The following is an 18,830-nucleotide window of genomic DNA, read 5'->3' as shown; positions in this document are numbered from 1 at the left end:
ATACGTAAACCTTTATCTCCAATCCTAACAGTAATTTAGAGTCATTCCTCTATGGATTGCATGCCCTATTTAAGGGAGATTTCCGTATTTCTTCAATTCGAGATGAATGGATCTTCGCCGATATGGAATTGCTAAGGAAAGTAGTCGTCCCGGGAATCCGCATGTCCATTAAACTTCATCAGGTAAGAAGAGGAGAATTATAATGCATCACTGGTGTTTAAAGGCACTTCTTCATTTGACTTCCAAATTGACGTTTTTTAGGAACCTTTTGAGAAATACTGTTATTTGAAACACAGGAAAACATGATTTATGACAAGATACTAGATCTTGGAAGCCTGAACCTGTGTTTCTAAGGGTAAATTTGAATATTAATATTGGAGAGTAACTGATCTGGACATGAACTTGAGGAAAACTGTCAGCAGTGACAGACTAGGAATAAAGCTCTCAGGCCCTTATTTTAACTCACATTTCACATAATTGTGATTCAAGCCTCTTTTGTAGGCAAGTGTTAGCTAACTCCCAATGCATTGTGGTAACATCTCAGGAGGGTTGTAAGTGCTTCTGTTTCATGTAGCATGTTATATAGAATAACAGATGATTAGGACAGATTTAGCCTTACTTAAATAATCCTAGTGGGGTAATAAAATGCAGACCCAAAGTACTACCCAAAACCCTGGGTTATTTCAAAACTATATTAGGAAATGAAGTACCAGTACAAGCTCCTCTAGTCATTCCACTTAATAATAGTCATCAGATTTGATGACCGAGACCACATGATAAGCCTCATTAAAATGCATCGGCTGTACTCAGATCGGTTTGAATCTTTTTCCCCCCAAATAAAGGGTGAATTACTCCTCAAGTGATTTTACTGTGATCTGAACTGCTAGAATAAAGTCAATGTCCCATATTATTTAGGAGATTACTGAGAAGGGATATGTTATCTGAAAGTCTCTGTGGAAAAATGGAATACTCTTTTGAGGATCATTGAGAAAATACACATTTGGGAACATTAAGAGTTGTCTGTCTTCAGATGAGCTTTACAGGTTTGAGCCAAGTCAGTGTGTTTAAATGAAAAAGATCATGACTTTAGATTAAAATGTTTTTAAAACTTCAGAATTCCTCAAAAGGCACTGATTAATAATGTATCTGTATGTAAGAAATACTCTTTTATACAGCATGGTTCTCTAACAGCTCCAGAGCCACATCTTCAGTCAGTTCTAAACATTATGACAGGTATTTTCTCTCCAGCTGTCAGAGAAGAAACTGAGGCACAGGGAGTTTTCGGATACCTTAGGTCTTTTCCCGTCTCTCCTTACAGGTGCTCTTACCTATTGTTGTCAGGTCCATTTCCTTACATGTTCTTTTGGCTGTGGCATTATTGCCTGTGACAGGGTCTCTCTACCTTACATTTGGCCCAACACACGTGGGCTACACACTACAGCTTACGACAAACCGTGGGGGAAGGAGCTGGAATCAGGAACCCAGGAGCCACAAAGGGCTGGTAGTGGGGGGAAGATAGAGAATACAAATGCAGCCTGGAAAAGTCCCATAATTTTGATACACCTTTGAGGAGGGTGAGATCGAACTCTGTAGTAGCCAGAAAAAACCACTTACTGAGCATCATTTTGAGACACATGTTGGGTTGCCCGTGAGGGACTCTTAGGCCAAGAAAAGATAGATCTGTAAATCAGTACTGGGAATCTCCAAAGTTCATACTCATATATTTACTCATATATTTCATGAATTATATACTCTTGAAAGCCCAACCCACAAAAGTGAACCATAGGCGTATATATTAAAAGAAAGATTATTCATACACATTCCATATAATCCAGCTGGTCCCCTCCTGGATAATTACTTAAGAGAATGTGCCTAGCAGTTTCAGTTGTAATAGACCCATACTGGAAACAACTCCCGTGTCCATCAACAGATGAACATAGTAATTATGGCATATGTACATGATAGAATATTACTTAGCAGTAAAAAAAAATGAGCTACTGTTAGATACCACATGAATGAATCTCAAACATTATGCACGGCGGGAGAAACCAGACATAAAAAGAGTGCATACTGTGTGATTTTATTTATATAGAATCTAAAACAAGCCAAACTAGTCTACAGCCACAGAAAGCAGATTAGTGATTCCTTAGGATGTGGAGATTGAATGCCAAAAGACAGGAAGGAATGTTTTGGCGTGATGGAAAAGTTTTAGATCTAGATTGTGGCGGTGATTACGTGGGTGTGCGTATTTGTCAAAATGCATCTAACTGCACACGTAAAATGGTGTAATTTATTGTATGTAAAGAAAAGGTTTTGTTCCCAGAAAGCTAGAAATACAAAATTTCTCTTAACTCTTGCCTCTCAGACAGTCCTTGATAATGTTTGTTTAGCACACTTTGTAGGTGTTTTTAATTTTTGTTTTTTCCTTTACCATTTAAAAAATTTTTTTAAATTCTCCAATTGACTGTATTATGCTTTTACTTTATAAATAAAAATGGTCATAATCTGTGTGATATTTAATAATTGTACAGTGTTGTACAGCATATTAGTGCTCGCATATACATAATACCAGAGAAAATTATTTGCATCCCAGTTTGGTAGGTGAAGACTCAGAACTCAGAGAAATTAAGCAAATTGCCTTTTTCACATGTTCTCCTATTCTTAATCCTCTATTTAATCATTTTGTAAAACATAAAACACTTTACATCCTTATTTGTTTTTACCTTTTTTGTTAGTCTCTCTGATGATTACATGGTTGTTAGAACTAAAACTAATCAAAGTCCATTTTGGCTTTAAGTGATAGATGACAAAAATCTTACAATGTGTGGTCGAGGACAGAAATCATTTTTTACTGATCTTTATGTCTTCATTGCTTAGCACGAGGCTTGGTTGCCAGTGAATGTAAAATGAATGAGTTTCGTTTTTCAAAAATATATACTATATATACTGTGCATTTGAAAACTTTTCCCCAAACTGGGAACATTTCCTCTTTGTATTTGAAAAATAATGAAAAATGTTAAAAAGTGAGCGTTCCCCCAAGAATAAGTATTCCCATCACCCAGTACCGTTGTATGGCCCTTCCAGGAAGCAGTCACTGCCAATAATTTGATGCATATCTTTTTTTATTTTCCTGAGTTCATAGACATTTCCATCTATAGATACAAATATTTTCCTTTTCGCTACATAAAGTGATCTGTAACACGTGCTTCCCCCCCCAATATTTAATATAACTTGGATACTTTCTACATTTTTAATGGCTCTGTAGTATTCCAGAATATAATTCTTAACTACAGTTTATTCAACCATTTCCCTATTCATGGACATTCTACTTGTTTCAAATACTTCACCTCTCAAACAATACTCATCCAACCATCTTAAGCCCAGCGAAAAGAAATAATTGAGCAAGATTCATCATATTCCATTTTGGCATGCCTAATAATTTCCAACGTTGTCCATTTAATAAAATGTAGACTGTAACTATTGCCTATGTCTGCACTTTTATTTGTTATTCAAAAAATTGTACAAAGACTACTATACAAAGATAGAATTCCTTCCCTAAAGGAACTGTTTGTTAAAGGAGAGCACATCATAACGATATCTAGCTCTCTGCTGAAGGCGAGCTCAGTATTTCAAAGGGAAGATTGGGAGGGCTGGTGTACGATGTACAGAGGTGTCATAAACGCTAGCCTAGGCCACACTCTTTAGAAGCAGAGTCAGAGCCCAGGATTCCTGTGCCAGAGACTGAAAGGGTGTCCTCAGGTGAATTTGTAAGGAAGGGTGGGGAGCGGGAAAGAAGAGGGAAAGAGCTAAGCAAAACTGTTTCAGCTGAATTCTAGCTTCTGCTGGATTTAGAGGGAGTTCTGGAGTGTCTGTGTCACCAAGAGTGATATGGTGTACCCTTGGCCCCCCTGACAACCAAGTGGAGTAATAAACCTCCCCTGACATTTCCTGCCTAGGCAGCCCCATCAGTTGAAGGCAGTTGTAAGAAAAGGGAGTAACAGAGGCAAGTATACCAGTCCAACAGCAGAAATCTGGACAAGGTACAAGGGAGATGCTCCACAATCTGGCTAAAAGCTAGTTTTCTAGTTTTGTTTTGTTTTCAGCATTTTCTAACTAGACCCTAAGTTCCTTGAGAGCAGTGCTTGTATCTGTCTCACTCACTGGTCTTTCTCCAGAGTCTAGCGCAGGGCTGCCTGGCAGCGTCATAGAAACTCAATTCCCCAGAGAGACTTTAGGCTATAATCACCTTTATGTTCTTCACTGACCTGTGCCTCTCCTGTAAGATGTCTTGCCTGGAGCTCTTCCCCTTTCCGGCACAGTGCCCATCTCCATCCACAGAATTGTCTTCATTCTTGTAGATTCGGTTCAGAACCACCTGCACCGTGTAACTTCCCCTAATCACATCAACTGGGCTTACAGTTTTTCAGTTAAGGTTTGTAATCACACATTTTTAAAATCAGAATGATAAATTCTCTTTGAACATGGGTTGAAGTCCTGGCTTAATCATTTACTAACTTTCTAAACCTAGAAGCAGCGAAGACTCTTTGAGCTTCAGATTTGATATTTGCAAAGCTGGTATTACCTACTTAATCGGCTTGGCAAGGTTGTTAAGAGTTGCTGGGGTCAGGGGGAGCATGCTGCTAGAATTTTTTACATTCTGAAGCATTATTCACATTCACAAGTGAATACTTTTTCTATTCTCATATAGGCCGGCCAGCCCCAGATGTGGAGGTGCATCGTTGGGGAGCTTGCCTTCTTTTACTCACCCATCTCCCCTCAGATATCGCACACAGTCTGGTCACTTGGCTTGAGTGGAAATGAGTTACTTTACCTGGATGTAAAAATTGATCAACCTCCCAACTATGAATGGCTACGATTGTATACTCTTCATTTCAGAACTTTAAATTTGTCTTAAGGTTATGTGGGTATATGTCCTGCATCCCCTGTTAACTTGCAGGTTTCTGAAGGGGGACACATTCCACATAGTCCTTTTTCATCCGAGCTTTCTGCCACAGAATCCCACACATGAGAGGTGTTAAATAATGGCTTGTGGAATGCAGGAGTGGTGGTTACCTAGACCAAGAGGTTTCTCAGGGAAGACTTGACTAGCTTCTTTAGGACTAGGACCCTTAATCTCCGTATCTTAACTAGATGAGATAAAATGCATATTGGGATCATTCTAGAGATGTGGCCCTGTGTGAAAAATGCCTCATTAAAAAGGAACACAACTTAGGGGACTTTTATATTGTTTAGCCTTCCTTAACTGATACCAGTGAGGCAGTCCTTTATGAAAAAAAAAAGTTGTATGAATGAAGACATGTAAAACCCCACCTGAATGAGAAAAACAAAGAAAATATATAAAAATTGGAAAAATATTTGTTTATTTAAAACTTAGAAGTTAGGGTTGGGTTGAAGTATTTACAAAAGTAAAGAGCTAATTCCTAACCTGCTTAAATTTAAGACACCCTGTCTCCGACAATAATAATATGTGCGGATATGAAATATTCATATTAAACCAGTTTTTCAGAATTTTCACTTAGTAACCGCAGAAGCTTTTATCATTTATCCGCAAGTCCTTCTTTTCCTGTAAAGTATATATTTCTTATTCTCTGTTTAGGATCATTTCACTTCTCCAGATGAGTATGATGACCCTACTGTGCTCTATGAAGCCATTGTGTCTCATGAAAAGAACCTCGTAATAGCCCATGAAGGGGACCCTGCGTGGCGGAGTGCAGTCCTTGCCAACTCTCCCTCTCTTCTCGCTCTGCGGCATGTCATGGATGACGGCACCAATGAATATAAGATCATCATGCTCAATAGACGCTACCTGAGCTTCAGGGTCATTAAGGTTAGTTTTTGAGGCATTTATTTGTGTCTGAAAAAAAAAAGTCACGTAACCTTACCCCAAGTTTAGAAAGTGATCGAAACTTTTTATAGAAGAAAAATGACCATACTGCATTAGCATTGATTATGAGCGCTTACTTTGATTTATTTTGCAATCTATTGTGTCCTCTGAATTTTTTTCATGTGCCATAAAGTCTTAAAATTTTTGCTTATTTCCATTTTGGCCGTCTTTTATCTGTTATATATACACTCTGGGCACACTGTCTCTTCTTAAAACATCAACACCATATTGCTAATCTGATTTCCCGGTTTCAAAACAATACCATAGCTTGTACTTTTTTTGTTTTTTGTTTGTCTTTTTTTTAAAATTAGTTTCAGAAGTAGAATTTAGTGATTCATCAGTTGCATAGAACACCCAGTGCTCATTACATCACATGCCTTCCTTAATGCCCATCCCCCAGTTACGCCATTGCCCATCTACCTCCCTTTGTTGCTTTTTTATACATCTCATGGCTTTAGGAGACATAATTTCTGAATTTTATTTTAATAGTTTATAATGATTGCTTTTTAGCTACTTCATCTAATCAACCTGCAAAGTCACAAACATCCTTTTAACTCTGAATATTTGTTACTTCTGATTTCTATCACATACATCTGTTATCTCAGTTGCAAAATCCAGTGCGTCGTTAATTTGGAAAACTTGATATTTTTACCAGAGCAGGGAAAAGAGTTGTGCACGTGCTTATTTAATAGCCCATTGATGACAATGGAAAATTGATGAACTTCTATTCAACTGTGACCAACTTGTATTTGTTTCCTGCTTTTCACTTTTGGCTCTCATGTGTCTTTTGTATCCCTCTCATTTATACTCCTCTGTTTATATGAATTTCATTCTTGGCCCTTTAACCTAATTCCCGTTGTGTTCTGGTTTTCAGGTTAATAAGGAATGCGTCCGAGGTCTTTGGGCAGGACAACAGCAAGAGCTTGTTTTTCTACGTAACCGTAACCCAGAGAGAGGTAGCATCCAGAATGCCAAACAAGCTCTGAGAAACATGATAAACTCATCTTGTGACCAACCTATTGGCTACCCAATCTTTGTCTCACCCCTGACAACTTCTTACTCTGACAGCCATGAACAGCTTAAAGAAATCCTTGGGGGACCTATCAGTTTGGGAAATATCAGAAACTTCATAGTGTCAACCTGGCACAGGTGAGCTGTGGGGTTGCATATTTCAGCGGTGCCGTGTTCTGACCTTCTTCATCGAGGCAGTTCACATAAGTATCACCTGGAAAGCTTACAGAAAAATACAGGTGCCATAGCGCAATATAAACCTATTCTATCAGGAACTTCAGAAAGTAGTCTGAGCATTTTTCTCTTCAGACTCTTGTGAGAGAAATCTCATGTCCAACTCTGATCGCACTGCTCCAGCATTTGGTAGAATCTTGGATAGTTCTCTTTTCTTTAACCTTTTTGACTCTGTATTGCAACATTAATGACACTAGTAGGATGTGTGGGTCGACAAACAGCAAGTTAGAGAAGAACCCAAGACACCTGAAGGAGTTGCTCACCTTCTGCTTTAGTCCAGTGTCGCAGAAGGGCCAGCGTGCTGCACTTGCTCAAACTCCGCGTTATATGACGCTGCTGCCATTTCAACGATCAGTCGTCACTCCGATCTCAAATCTTTAGTGTCTTCAAGTATGCACACGAATTTTTTCTCTGCCTTTGTCTAGTAAACTATGGTGTTCGGTATAGGAACATCATAGTTTGGTGGATGGTGAAGAAAAATCAGAGTATTTTTTCAATTTCTTATCGGCTTTCGTTTAGGTCCTTAAATAATGGAACTTAGGAAAAACAGAATGTGGGATTACGGTGGCAAACTCTGAAGAAGGCATTTTCCTCTAGGCAAACTAAAAAAAAAAGTCTCACCATTTTAATATCGGTCCCTATCCAAACAGAAGGAAGAACATAAACCAGAGTGGTGTGTCAAATTTCTTTTAAAAAATTACCTGTTTTGCTGGAATTGCCTTAAAAAGATTGAGTTCTCTTCCCTCGAGACAAACGGTAATAGAGATGAAGGTTCCTAGCTGTCCTGGGAAGCAGGACTTTCAGTGCAAAACTGAGACAGTTGTGGGCAACCCAGGATAGTTGGTCACCCTACGTTAAAACAAACAAACGAACAAAAAACCAGGAAAAATGATTGCAGCAGCTCTCTCCCAAGTTTGCTACAGCAGAAATGAGGATTTTTCAGGGGTTATACACTTCAGAGGCACTGAGCAGACGCTGGCAAGAGTCCTATTTCCACCTTAATGGAACAGTTTTGTTACGTGCGGTTTATCACAGCTAAGGAGAGATGAAAAGATTGGGAAAGATGATACACTATATTAAAGTGAAGGTAGATTGGGGAGAATTGAAGCAGCGAGAATAAGGAGGGGATAGTTCTTAGGCCATTCTTTGAAAACGTAAATGCCTTTTTTGTTTCTAATATTGATGGCACCATAAAGACTTTCAAAGATGCACATTAGTAGCATTAAACATTCAGAATAGCTAGAAGTGGAATCAAACACCTAGCTTGAAGTGATCATGGGATAATGCTGCTTGCTCTGGTGTTTGTTCCTAGGTTAAGGAAAGGGTGCGGAGCCGGCTGTAACAGCGGCGGCAATACTGAGGGTTCTGACGCTGGAGGCGGAATGTCCTGCACCAGCAACAATGCAGCGGGTGCCGGTGACCCCCACAGCAGCGCGGCCCAGGGAAGCACTGGAAATCCAGGGCAAGGGTCAGGAGCCGGACTCCATCCACCGGTCACATCTTACCCTCCAGCACTAGGTAATGTGAAAACAAAATTATGTATCTAAGTTAGCCCCTCAGTGTGCGTGTATAAAGAGAATTATGTGTTACCAGAGTGCCTGGGTGGCTCAGTCAGTTAGGCGTCAGACTCTTGATTTCAGCTCAGGTCATGATCTCAGGGTGGTAGGATCAAGCCCTGAGACCCATGGGCTTTGCACTGGGCATGGAGCCTGCTTGGGGTTCTCTCTCTCACTCTCCCTCTGTCCCTCCCCAGCCCCCTCCCTCATGGGTGTGTGCTCGCTTTCTCTCTCTCTCTCTCTCTCTCTCTCTCTCTCAAAAAGAAAAAGGAATTCTGTATTACCTACTTGGAAATATGTAAAAAGAGTATTTTGCTTGATTCCTGGTTGGACATTATCCTATTTATATTAATTAAATATATGTATTATTTGGAATATCATATTTTTAAAGGTTAATAATATTTAGTATAATTTATTTATACTAAATATATAAATATAAATATAATACATATTATATATTATATAACATATTACACATATAATATAAATATTATATATAATATAAATATATATACAATATATATATAATTTATAATAAATTTAGTATAATTTAACTTCTCTTTCATTGGACAGTGGTTTGGTTTCTTCTGAATGTTATAATAAACTTATTGTAATCGCCATTTTCTTGGGCTAGAGACTTTTAAAATACAGTCATTAAGTCTATGAGAATATTTAATATTTAATAGTGCCAAAAATCTTTCCAGCAAGTTGTTTGTTTTTGATTTGTTTTGTTTTTTACCAATTGGTACTCTCCCAGTCGTACATCAGAATGCCCATCCTGTAAACTTTCACCAGCTTTGGAGTATTACCGCTTCTCATCTCTGCTCCCTACTTGCTTGGAGGGAAGGGGAAGGGTGATCTTTAATTCATTGTTTTAATTTACATTGCTCTGATACCCAAGATTGGAAAGTTTTAAATGAGTTTATCACCGGTTTCCCTTTTTGAAGTACCTATTAAGTCTCTTGCCCATTATTCTCTTTGGTTATCTTTCTCTTTTTCAAACTTGCTTTTAAGTTAGCAGTGCAGCACTGGTCAGGAGCAGAATCCAGTGGTTCATCACCCACATCAGCACCCGGTGCTCATCCCAATAAGTGCCCTCCTTAATGCCTAGCACCCATTTAGCCCACCCTCCCCCTCCTCTCTCCATCAACGCTCAGAGTCTGTTACGGTTTGCCTCCCTCTCTGTACTTACTTTATTTTAACTTCCCTTCCCCTGTTCATCTGTTGTTCCTTAAATTCCACATGAGTGAAATAATAGGATATTTGTCTTTCTCTGACTGACTTATTTTGCTTAGCATAATAGCCTCTGGTTCCATGATTATCCTTTTCTCATTTGTATATTCTGTGTTTGAGTTCTTTGTCAGTTTTCTATACTACAAATATCTCTTCCCATTCTTTCCCTGGGCTTCCCGTTCTCTTCCTAACAAGAGTGGTTCCTCTTCTTTTGAAAAAAGTCTTTTTAATTTTAGTGTAGAGCAGTTTACTGATCTTTCCCTTTATGATTAGTACTTTTTGTATCCTAACTTACGAAAATTATTCCTGTCCTAAGGCATGACGGGTTTCTTTGTTTTTTTTTGTTTGTTTGTTTTTCCTAATTTCCCTTTAACATAAGATCTGTAATCCACGTGGTATGCAGTAGGAATCGAATTTAATCTGTTTCCATATGGCTGGTCGGGTGATCCAGTGCTGCCTTCCCCTGCCACTTCACATGAATGAGAGTCTTAAGACATTCCGTGTTAAATTAAAAAAAAAATCCAATAGCATTGGAATTAAGATTCTAAATAGGTGTATTACCAACATTTTTTATGTTCTTTTGTAACTTGAGTGAAAAGCTAGAACTTTGTGCTTTCTTAAATGCTCTTATTTTGATCAGCTCTATATTTTCAGATAGAAAGTACATGGAGCAATTTTTTCAGTATAGTTAATTATTTCCTAATCTTCACATTACTGTTATAAGTCAGGGAAAAGACGGACCTGGGGAATCATATCAAGCCATTTGAAAAAGGACATAGAAGGACCTGCCATTCCAAATCACTGGTAATTCATATTTAGTAGTAACCCCCTAATGGATATGAAAATTACAGTCTGGACTCACCATCTCTCTATAGACTGTATAGTTTGTCATTGGAATGGATTGAAAGGACATTAATTCTATACTTTGAGAAGTAGTAGTTACAGATCCTACCACATAGTACCTCCTTAATAAATATTTCTTAAGGTCACATTTCCATGAGATGTTTCATTTCTGAAACATTAAAGAGGTATTCTTATTATTCTGAAGCATATCTGTGGAAGATATTTTAGGATTCACCTCAGTGTTAAATCCTGATATTTGCACAAATCATGTGTCTTGTTTTTGCCCCAGAATTTTAATTTTAAAAAGCATTAGCAAATTAAAATTATTAATTCAAAAGCACACAAGAAAACAGATCTCAGATATTTATTTCTTTTTGACAACATTAAAAGTTTTAGGTATGGGGCGCCTGGGTGGCACAGTTTGTTAAGCGTCCAACTCTTGGTTTTGGCTCAGGTCATGGTCTCAGGGTCAGATCAAGCCCGGCGTTGGGCTCCACGTCCCGCAAGGAGTCTGTCAGAGATTCTTTCTCAACCTCCACCTCTGTCCCTCTCCTAACTTGCCCACGCACACGCTTGTACACTTGTTCTCTCTCAAATAAATCTTCTTTTAAAAGTTTTGGGTAGAAATACAAACTTTTTAAAAAGAAGTTTTAGGTATAATTTAAATTCAGTGAATTGACCAAGTAATTACTTAAGGGAAAACTTTTAGAAACTATAAAGACCCTGTGTTTGAATCATCGAACTTAGAATGAGCTTGTTGTTTGTCCTTCCCTAGGCACCAGCCACAGCTCCCACTCCGTGCAGTCAAGCCTGGTCAGACAGTCCCCTGCTCGTGCCTCGGTGGCCAGCCAGTCCTCTTACTGCTACAGCAGCCGGCACTCGTCCCTCCGGATGTCCACCACGGGATTTGTGCCTTGTCGGCGCTCTTCCACGAGTCAGATATCGCTTCGAAACTTACCGTCCTCCATCCAGTCCCGCCTCTCCATGGTGAACCAGATGGAGCCTTCCGGTCAGAGCGGCATGGCCTGTGTGCAGCATGGCCTGCCTTCTTCCAGCAGCTCCAGCCAGAGCATCCCAGCCTGCAAACATCACACTCTCGTGGGCTTTCTTGGGACAGAGGGAGGTCAGAGCAGTGCCACGGATGCCCAGCCAAGCAACACCTTAAGTCCTGCCAATAATTCACACGCCAAAAGGGGGGAAGTGATTTACAGAGTCCAAGTGAGTAAGCACGTGGTTCTTGTGCCGTTCGTGACACTTATTTGTTTTTTTCTCATTTATCGAGTGAAGCATTCTGGTGAGAACACACCTTCCTATTAATTAGTATGAAGACTAGGACACGTTTGAATGTTGAGAAAAAGTTTCTGCCAGCATAAGAACCAAAAGCAAGTAGCGTTTCAGTGGTGACTTTTGGCCCTACTCAGCTGCCGTCGTGTGACCATTGCAGTACGGTCAGCGGGCAGGCTACAGGGGACTCAGGAGGCGGCCCTTCAGACTGTTTGTTCAGTTGTAGGCAGTGGAGAACTTGAGACATAGAGAGTCTATGAAAGAAATTTTGTTTGAAATTATATAATTTGTCATCATCGAGAAAAATTGAACTGGAAATGACCCATATTTATTTGCAATATAGATTGTAGATCCCAGTCAAATTCTGGATGGGATCAACCTGTCAAAAAGGAAGGAGCTGCAGTGGCCTGATGAGGGTATTCGGTTAAAAGCTGGGAGAAACAGCTGGAAAGACTGGAGTCCTCAGGAGGGCATGGAAGGCCATGTAAGTTCTCTCATGAAGCTGACCCAGCCTCTCACTTTCTTGTAGCCTGACTTCTTTGCGTGTGTTTAGCTAATTTATGCTTATGTTATTTTAAATGTACCTTTTCACCAAACACAATTACTACCCGTAAGTGTGAGTGAATTTTGTGAATATTTTTCAGGTCTCTGCCACTGACTTACTGTATTCTGAATCAATAGGTGATTCACCGATGGGTGCCTTGCAGCAGAGATCCAGGTACTAGATCCCACATCGACAAGACAGTACTGCTGGTCCAGATTGATGATAAATACGTGACTGTGATTGAAACTGGGGTACTAGAACTTGGGGCTGAAGTGTGAGCCGGTGTCGGATAACTACGGTTCTTTGCCCTCTCCATTCCAAGTCGTTGGAAGAAGAGAGGAGAGCGTGGAAGATGCCTGCAGGTATCCCTTGGCTCCGGTATGGGAGAGACGGGGACGGAGAGCAGGCTTGGTTCCGCGCCTCGCCTTCGTCCTTCACCCCAACTCCTGTCACTGTCTCCATCCCCAAATAAAGCTGAAATATTTTTTTAAGTTAGCTGCCGAGAAAACATTTTGCATGAAGGATAAAGTTCTGTTAAAAATACATCCTTAAAGTCTTTTCCTATGTATTGCCTATGCTTTACATCAACAAACTCTTCATTTATAAACTACGATCTCATATTTTTCTAATTTCTTTGCCAAAAATAATTGCCATGTTTTGTCACAGAACATGAAATCCATTTACCTGGATTTTTAAGAACAGACCAGTGTAGAAACCTTCAGTTTGACATTAGCAGTATGAACGTTTAATGTACAGGGAAAGAGACTATGAACAGACATAGATTTATCTTACTCCTTGAGCGCTAAAAACTTTAATGAGAAAACTGCACTAATTTTTTACAACAATGCACTAAAGTCTGAGATTTCTCAGAACGTTTATTTATATATAAAAATAAAATACCATTATTTAAATTGCCTTTGGGATTAAGCCCTTCCCTTTCCTTAAAACATACATAGCAGGAACTGTGCTGCTCCTTTTCTGTTAGAGTCTGTACTTCATGCCAGTACACTGGGTGTTTCCTTTAAAACGCGCACTAGATCGGAAGATACACTTAGCTTCGCCTTTGGCATTCCCCGGCGGTAACAGCGCGTCGGTCCTGTGAACACTACTGCCAGCTCCTGTGTCCACATGGCAGATGAGCCCCAGCACCAGGGGTGCCCCAGGCCCTCAGCTTCTCTGCACTTGGGGCAGCTCTGCCGGGGGCAGTTCTGGGAAGAAAATATTTTTGTTTTTCAAAGACGAAGATGAACATCCAGGAATTGCAAGAAAGAATTGATTGCTTTTCTTTTAAGAGGTATTAGCTCTTGAAGGGACTCACATGCAGTTCAGTTAATCAAGTAAAATTTTTTCAAGCTAAATTCTCCAAATGGTGCAGTTCTGATTGTTATACCCCTCTCTAAATAACCTTGCCTTTTATTTTGCTCCTGTCTTCTTTTTCTATTACTTGAATTTTATTTCCTGTAATTTATAGTATGTAGGTGTAATTTGAGATATTTATAACTGTGAAATTGACTTAATATGTTGTCTCATAAATTTTATTGGTTTTTTTAAAAAAATCTGTGTGTATTCAGGGAAATATATAATTCAGATTTACAATCGGGCTAGGTGGAAACTGCAGTTTAGATTTAATTTCCAACTTTTGGCATTTTTTAGAGCCTCCAAAAAACTTTCCCCTTTTGGGTGAAACTCCAAAGACGACTGTGTCTCGTCTGAGCATTTGGGAGCAGCCATCTTTCTACCCCGCTGTGTGTGGGAGGTGAAAAGAAGCAGGTGAAATTGATTTTAATCATACAGTTTAGCGGATCCAGTGCGCCCAAAGTGTTCCTCGTTCAGCACGTGGCACTAGCCAGATTCCCAGGACACACTGGCCACACGTGCACCTGGTGGCTCCCACATTGGACGGCACAGGCTTCAAATCTCTTTCGATGAGGTGACAGGAGAGAGGGGAGCTGTCTCCCTCCTCGCTCCCCATTGTTGCTCCTGCGGTGCAGCCCAACACTTCAGTAGAAGGGAGGAAAACGGAGGAGATCAGTAGCTAAGAATACACCACCCGACTGCATTTTCATCTCTTAAGCCTTTTTCTAATTAAAAATTTTTGTGGTAATTCAGAACCCAGTGTGCCTCGTGCTGATGTTTCCATACTTCACACTTCGCAAAATTTACTGTTTAAGAACATTTGTTGAGTGATTTCCTGAACCTTTGCACAAAGGGTACCTTTGCTAAATTGACCAATTAAAATGTATTTTCCTGATACTGTCGTGACATTCTGTATTCCGTATTTGCCTCATTTTGGCAAATCCACAGCATGTCATTAAGGTTCAGGCTGTTATTTTTTTTCTTCTGAAACTGAATATATATGATCGGTCTAACCATCCATATTTATTTAAGATATTCTCAAAGGAGTTATGATTCCTGCTGCTTATTGTCTTTCTGAAATGAATATGATCTTTTCGTGGCCGTTACCTAAGTGGGAAGATAAGTGGAGCCCTTTCAGTCTTAAATGGAAGATAATTCATTTTCCTACACGGGGGAAAGAAAATCTAAGCTTCAGGTGATTCAGTCAGAAGAGTTAGAATTATTTGTATTCCTAACCTCCTACCCCCAATTGTTAAACACGTTGTATACTCTAAAAATGCAAGACTAGATTTTATACAAAACACATATATTGCGTCTTGATTTGGAGTAGCAACTATGGACATTCATCTCAAAGCAAGTCGAATTTTATTATCGGATAGCCCTTTAGTGAATTTATCAGTTAGGAACCCCTAACAGGAGCCCTGTTCTTATTTCTTTAAGTCTAAAACTGATAGTCTTTTGAAAGTCAAAATACTTTTCTAATAATGATGTCAGAGGAAGCAGTGGTAATTGAGGGAAAGGTTCTTAACAATAATTGGACCTGAATGATTACATAGAAACATACATGCTTCCATACAAACATACATGCTTCCATTAAGTAAATTGATCATCCTGTCTTATTCTCCCTCCCACCCCACCTTGGAGAACAGTGAGCTGTTTGTTAAGATTCCCCGATTAATTTCCTTGATTAGTGTGGAAGACTTGAGTGTACATACACTAGTGTCTTTAGTTCATAATTGCCAAAACTTTCAGAGTTCCATAATTTGAAAATAAGAATATGGAATTAAAATACTAGCTTTTTATACATTTCTCTTAAACAGAGTTTCATTGGTATCTCTCTTGTCTTTTTTTTTTTTTTTTTTTTTCCTTCTTTTGAGAGAGAGTCCTGGAGTGGATTATAAATTGTTAGGGTTTTTTTTTTTTGTTTTTTTTTTTTGTTTTGTTTTGTTTTCTTATTTCTTCTCATTCAGTGGCAAAAATCACTTTATAACTCAAAATTAAGCTTTTGGTTAATCTTCCAGCATATAACTTTGGTGTGGGCCCTCTTTTTGCACCATTTTCAATACTTGATAAAACTTTAAATGTTCACTTTTTTCTAAAGTATTCTAAATTTTCCAAGAGTCTAGATTCATATAAGCTGTTAATATCTAAGGGGTTTGGGAGAGTAGGTGGGGAGGCTGTATATTTTTAAGGTAAGAGGAAATTAATTACAGACTTTCAGGAAATTAATGAACAGACTTCATCAGTGTTCTGCATTCTTTGAGTTTCTATTATTGGAAGATGAGCTTCCATTAGATTTGAAGTAGTTTTAAAAATATTTCAAGTATATCTGAGATACTTCTACTAATCCTTGAAACAGAGATAGTCAATGTTTCTATCCTAAGTGAGGTGTGGAAAATTACTCTGTGTACCAAATGTCAGGCAATGAAAATAGCAAGTTTTTATGTAGAGACTAAGCTCATTAGGAAGATGTGTTTTTCTTCCTGAGTTGCTTTATTTTTCTATCTTCTAACAAAATACTAAAAAAAAAACCAGCCTCCGATCTAAGCAAGGGTAGCTTAGCCTTAATAAATTCCGCTTTGCTTCCGAGCAGCATCCTTCCGCCTCTGCTTAGAAACTCTTCATTTGGTGGATTGCTGCCTTGAGTCCCTCATCCAGAACAAGGTTTTTTAACTTATGATTTGCCCGAAGTCTAAAATTATCTTCTTCTTTTAGTTAACTTTCAAAAATCTTTCCTCCTAAATAAATGACTGGAGAAAAAGATACCTTAGTAATTTTTGCTTAAGAAGTCTTTGAATTAAAAAAAAAAAAAAGAAGTCTTTGAATTTATGTTTACTAGCTATTAAACTACAAACTGCTGCCCAGATTAATTACTTTTTGTTTATCTTCCTTATTCTTCCACTAATATAGACAATCCCCCACCCTTCTGTTTAAGCCCTCAGGCTTCATCCTTATTCCTTTCTGTAGTGTAATATAATCACGCAAAACTACTTTACCTGGACACAGACCCAGTCCATTTTCCTTTGATACGATAAATTGTTCAGAGAAGGTATACAAAATCAATTTTTATTCCAGAGGCTTTTCTTGTAATTCTAAAATGAGTAGAAAAAGAATGTCAATCAAGGCCAAAATGGTACTTGGAACCTGTAAATGGCCTATGAACTTTTGGTTTCAGTCTTATGTGGAAATTGAGTTTTATTGAGCTAGAGAAAGAGGAAAATCAGATAGGACCATGTATTTGTGCAGCATAAGTTTTACTATCACATTGGCTATCTGTAGGGGTTTTTAACTAAGTATTGAAAAACCAGCCTCTCACTTCTTCATTTCTCTATTGAAAAAATCTGGTTGGTATACACCTAGGCCTTCTCATTTTTAACTTGTGAAATGTTTAGGTAAGAACTGTGACTGGAAAGGAATGAATTATTATACAAATAGATCTGGTAGGTATGTGAGTGGAGCATTAATTTTGCTTGAAACACGTATATTTTCTGCATTGAATCACCTCAGCAGAGTCATCTGTCAAGAAATATGTATAAGAATTTCTCCTTACTGCTTATCAGCCACGTGTTCTTTCTGAAGTAGAGTAGATAAGTTCTGTTTGCGAGCTAAACTTTAATATCTGCCATTTTATGGAAGCAACACAACATTCTTTGGGGGAACGAGAGCCAGTTGTCTTCGCGAGGTTACATGACAACTCTGTCGTAAGACTTATACGTATTATATAGGGTCAGAACTTTTTTCTTATGCCTCCGTTCTGCACCTGACAATTTCTGATTCGGTGGAGCCACGCTAGAAGGAACAACAGTCATGTAAGATGGCGGGAAGGTTGGATGCCTGGGTGTTGCTCTCGCAGGTGACGTGATGCCCTGGGATTCCAAACAGAGTAGCAGGTAGAAAATGAGATGGCTGCTCCAGATGACTCTTGGGTTTAGTGTGACTGTGGTTAAACAAGATTTTTTAATATGTGAAGCTTGATTCTGCAACCAAAATAACAGAAATGTGGGGGAAATCATGTCTGCTTATGCTTTTTAAAGCTTATAGTTTAAAAATAAATTGTAAAAACTGATTAAGCCTATACAATGAGCTCTGCATGAGGAAATGGAAGGAAGAAGACTAACAGTGGTTCAGGAAGATCTGTGTGAGGAAGGAAAATGGGTTTCCCTTTTCTGATCATGGGCTCTGAAAGCATTCATTGCCTTTACCAGCATTCAGTATAAACCAGAGATAAGAATATATGTACTTGCGTGGGTCTGTGAGTGTGTGTGCGTCTGAGTGTTTGTTATTCTAAATAGCTTGTAAATATTGTAGTTGTTTAAAATGGAAAATAAAAGCTGAGATTGTTTTTTTTTCTTTGCAAATATATTGCATCAAAAATACAGTATTGACAGTGGATAAAACACTGTGGAAATAAATTTTTTTTCATTTTGTCTTTTGTCCATTTTTGTCAAATTAAGAAAAATTCAGGTTTGCCATATTAAGCTCTGCATAGTATATTTTGAAACATGTACTTGGTCCTGAAATAATCATTTTAATCAGAAGCCTATAAACATGTGATTCAGCTTATAACAGAAATATACATATTTCATATTAAAAGGATAACTTTTCATACTTGGTAGAAAGGTTGTAGTTTAGGTCTTGAATTTATCTGAATGTGTCATATTAATGATATAATATTAGATGGGACATACGGGATAATAAAACTTCGCTATGTTACACTAAGTTACAATATAGAAAAAAAGTGAAGTTTTGGATTATAGTCCTCAAAATCAGGCAGACGCTAACCTGAGGCAAGCACTAGCCCACTATTTATGCATATAATACCTAGAGAAAGTGCAAGCTGACTCAGCAGGAATAGATGTACTCA

The 18,830-nt window shown here is 38.5% G+C and overlaps 1 protein-coding gene across 9 annotated transcripts in view; it reads left to right on the top strand.

Moving 5' to 3' along the window:
• PCNX1 (pecanex 1) overlaps positions 1-18,391 on the top strand; it is a 162,405-nt gene extending 144,014 nt beyond the window's left edge. For all 9 annotated transcript variants that reach the window (XM_046007331.1, XM_046007330.1, XM_046007328.1 and 6 more), the window contains 7 exons: positions 32-182; positions 5,618-5,848; positions 6,780-7,054; positions 8,463-8,668; positions 11,558-12,000; positions 12,410-12,550; positions 12,748-18,391. In XM_046007331.1, the coding sequence (XP_045863287.1) occupies positions 32-182; positions 5,618-5,848; positions 6,780-7,054; positions 8,463-8,668; positions 11,558-12,000; positions 12,410-12,550; positions 12,748-12,888 (1,588 nt within the window). In that variant the 3' untranslated portion in view covers positions 12,889-18,391. The remainder of the gene's footprint in view (positions 1-31; positions 183-5,617; positions 5,849-6,779; positions 7,055-8,462; positions 8,669-11,557; positions 12,001-12,409; positions 12,551-12,747) is intronic.
• The last annotated feature ends 439 nt before the right edge of the window (positions 18,392-18,830 follow it).

Source organism: Meles meles, chromosome 6 (genome assembly GCF_922984935.1).
Source record: "Meles meles chromosome 6, mMelMel3.1 paternal haplotype, whole genome shotgun sequence".
Lineage (NCBI taxonomy): Eukaryota > Metazoa > Chordata > Mammalia > Carnivora > Mustelidae > Meles > Meles meles.
This window is presented reverse-complemented; position numbering and strand designations above follow the sequence as displayed.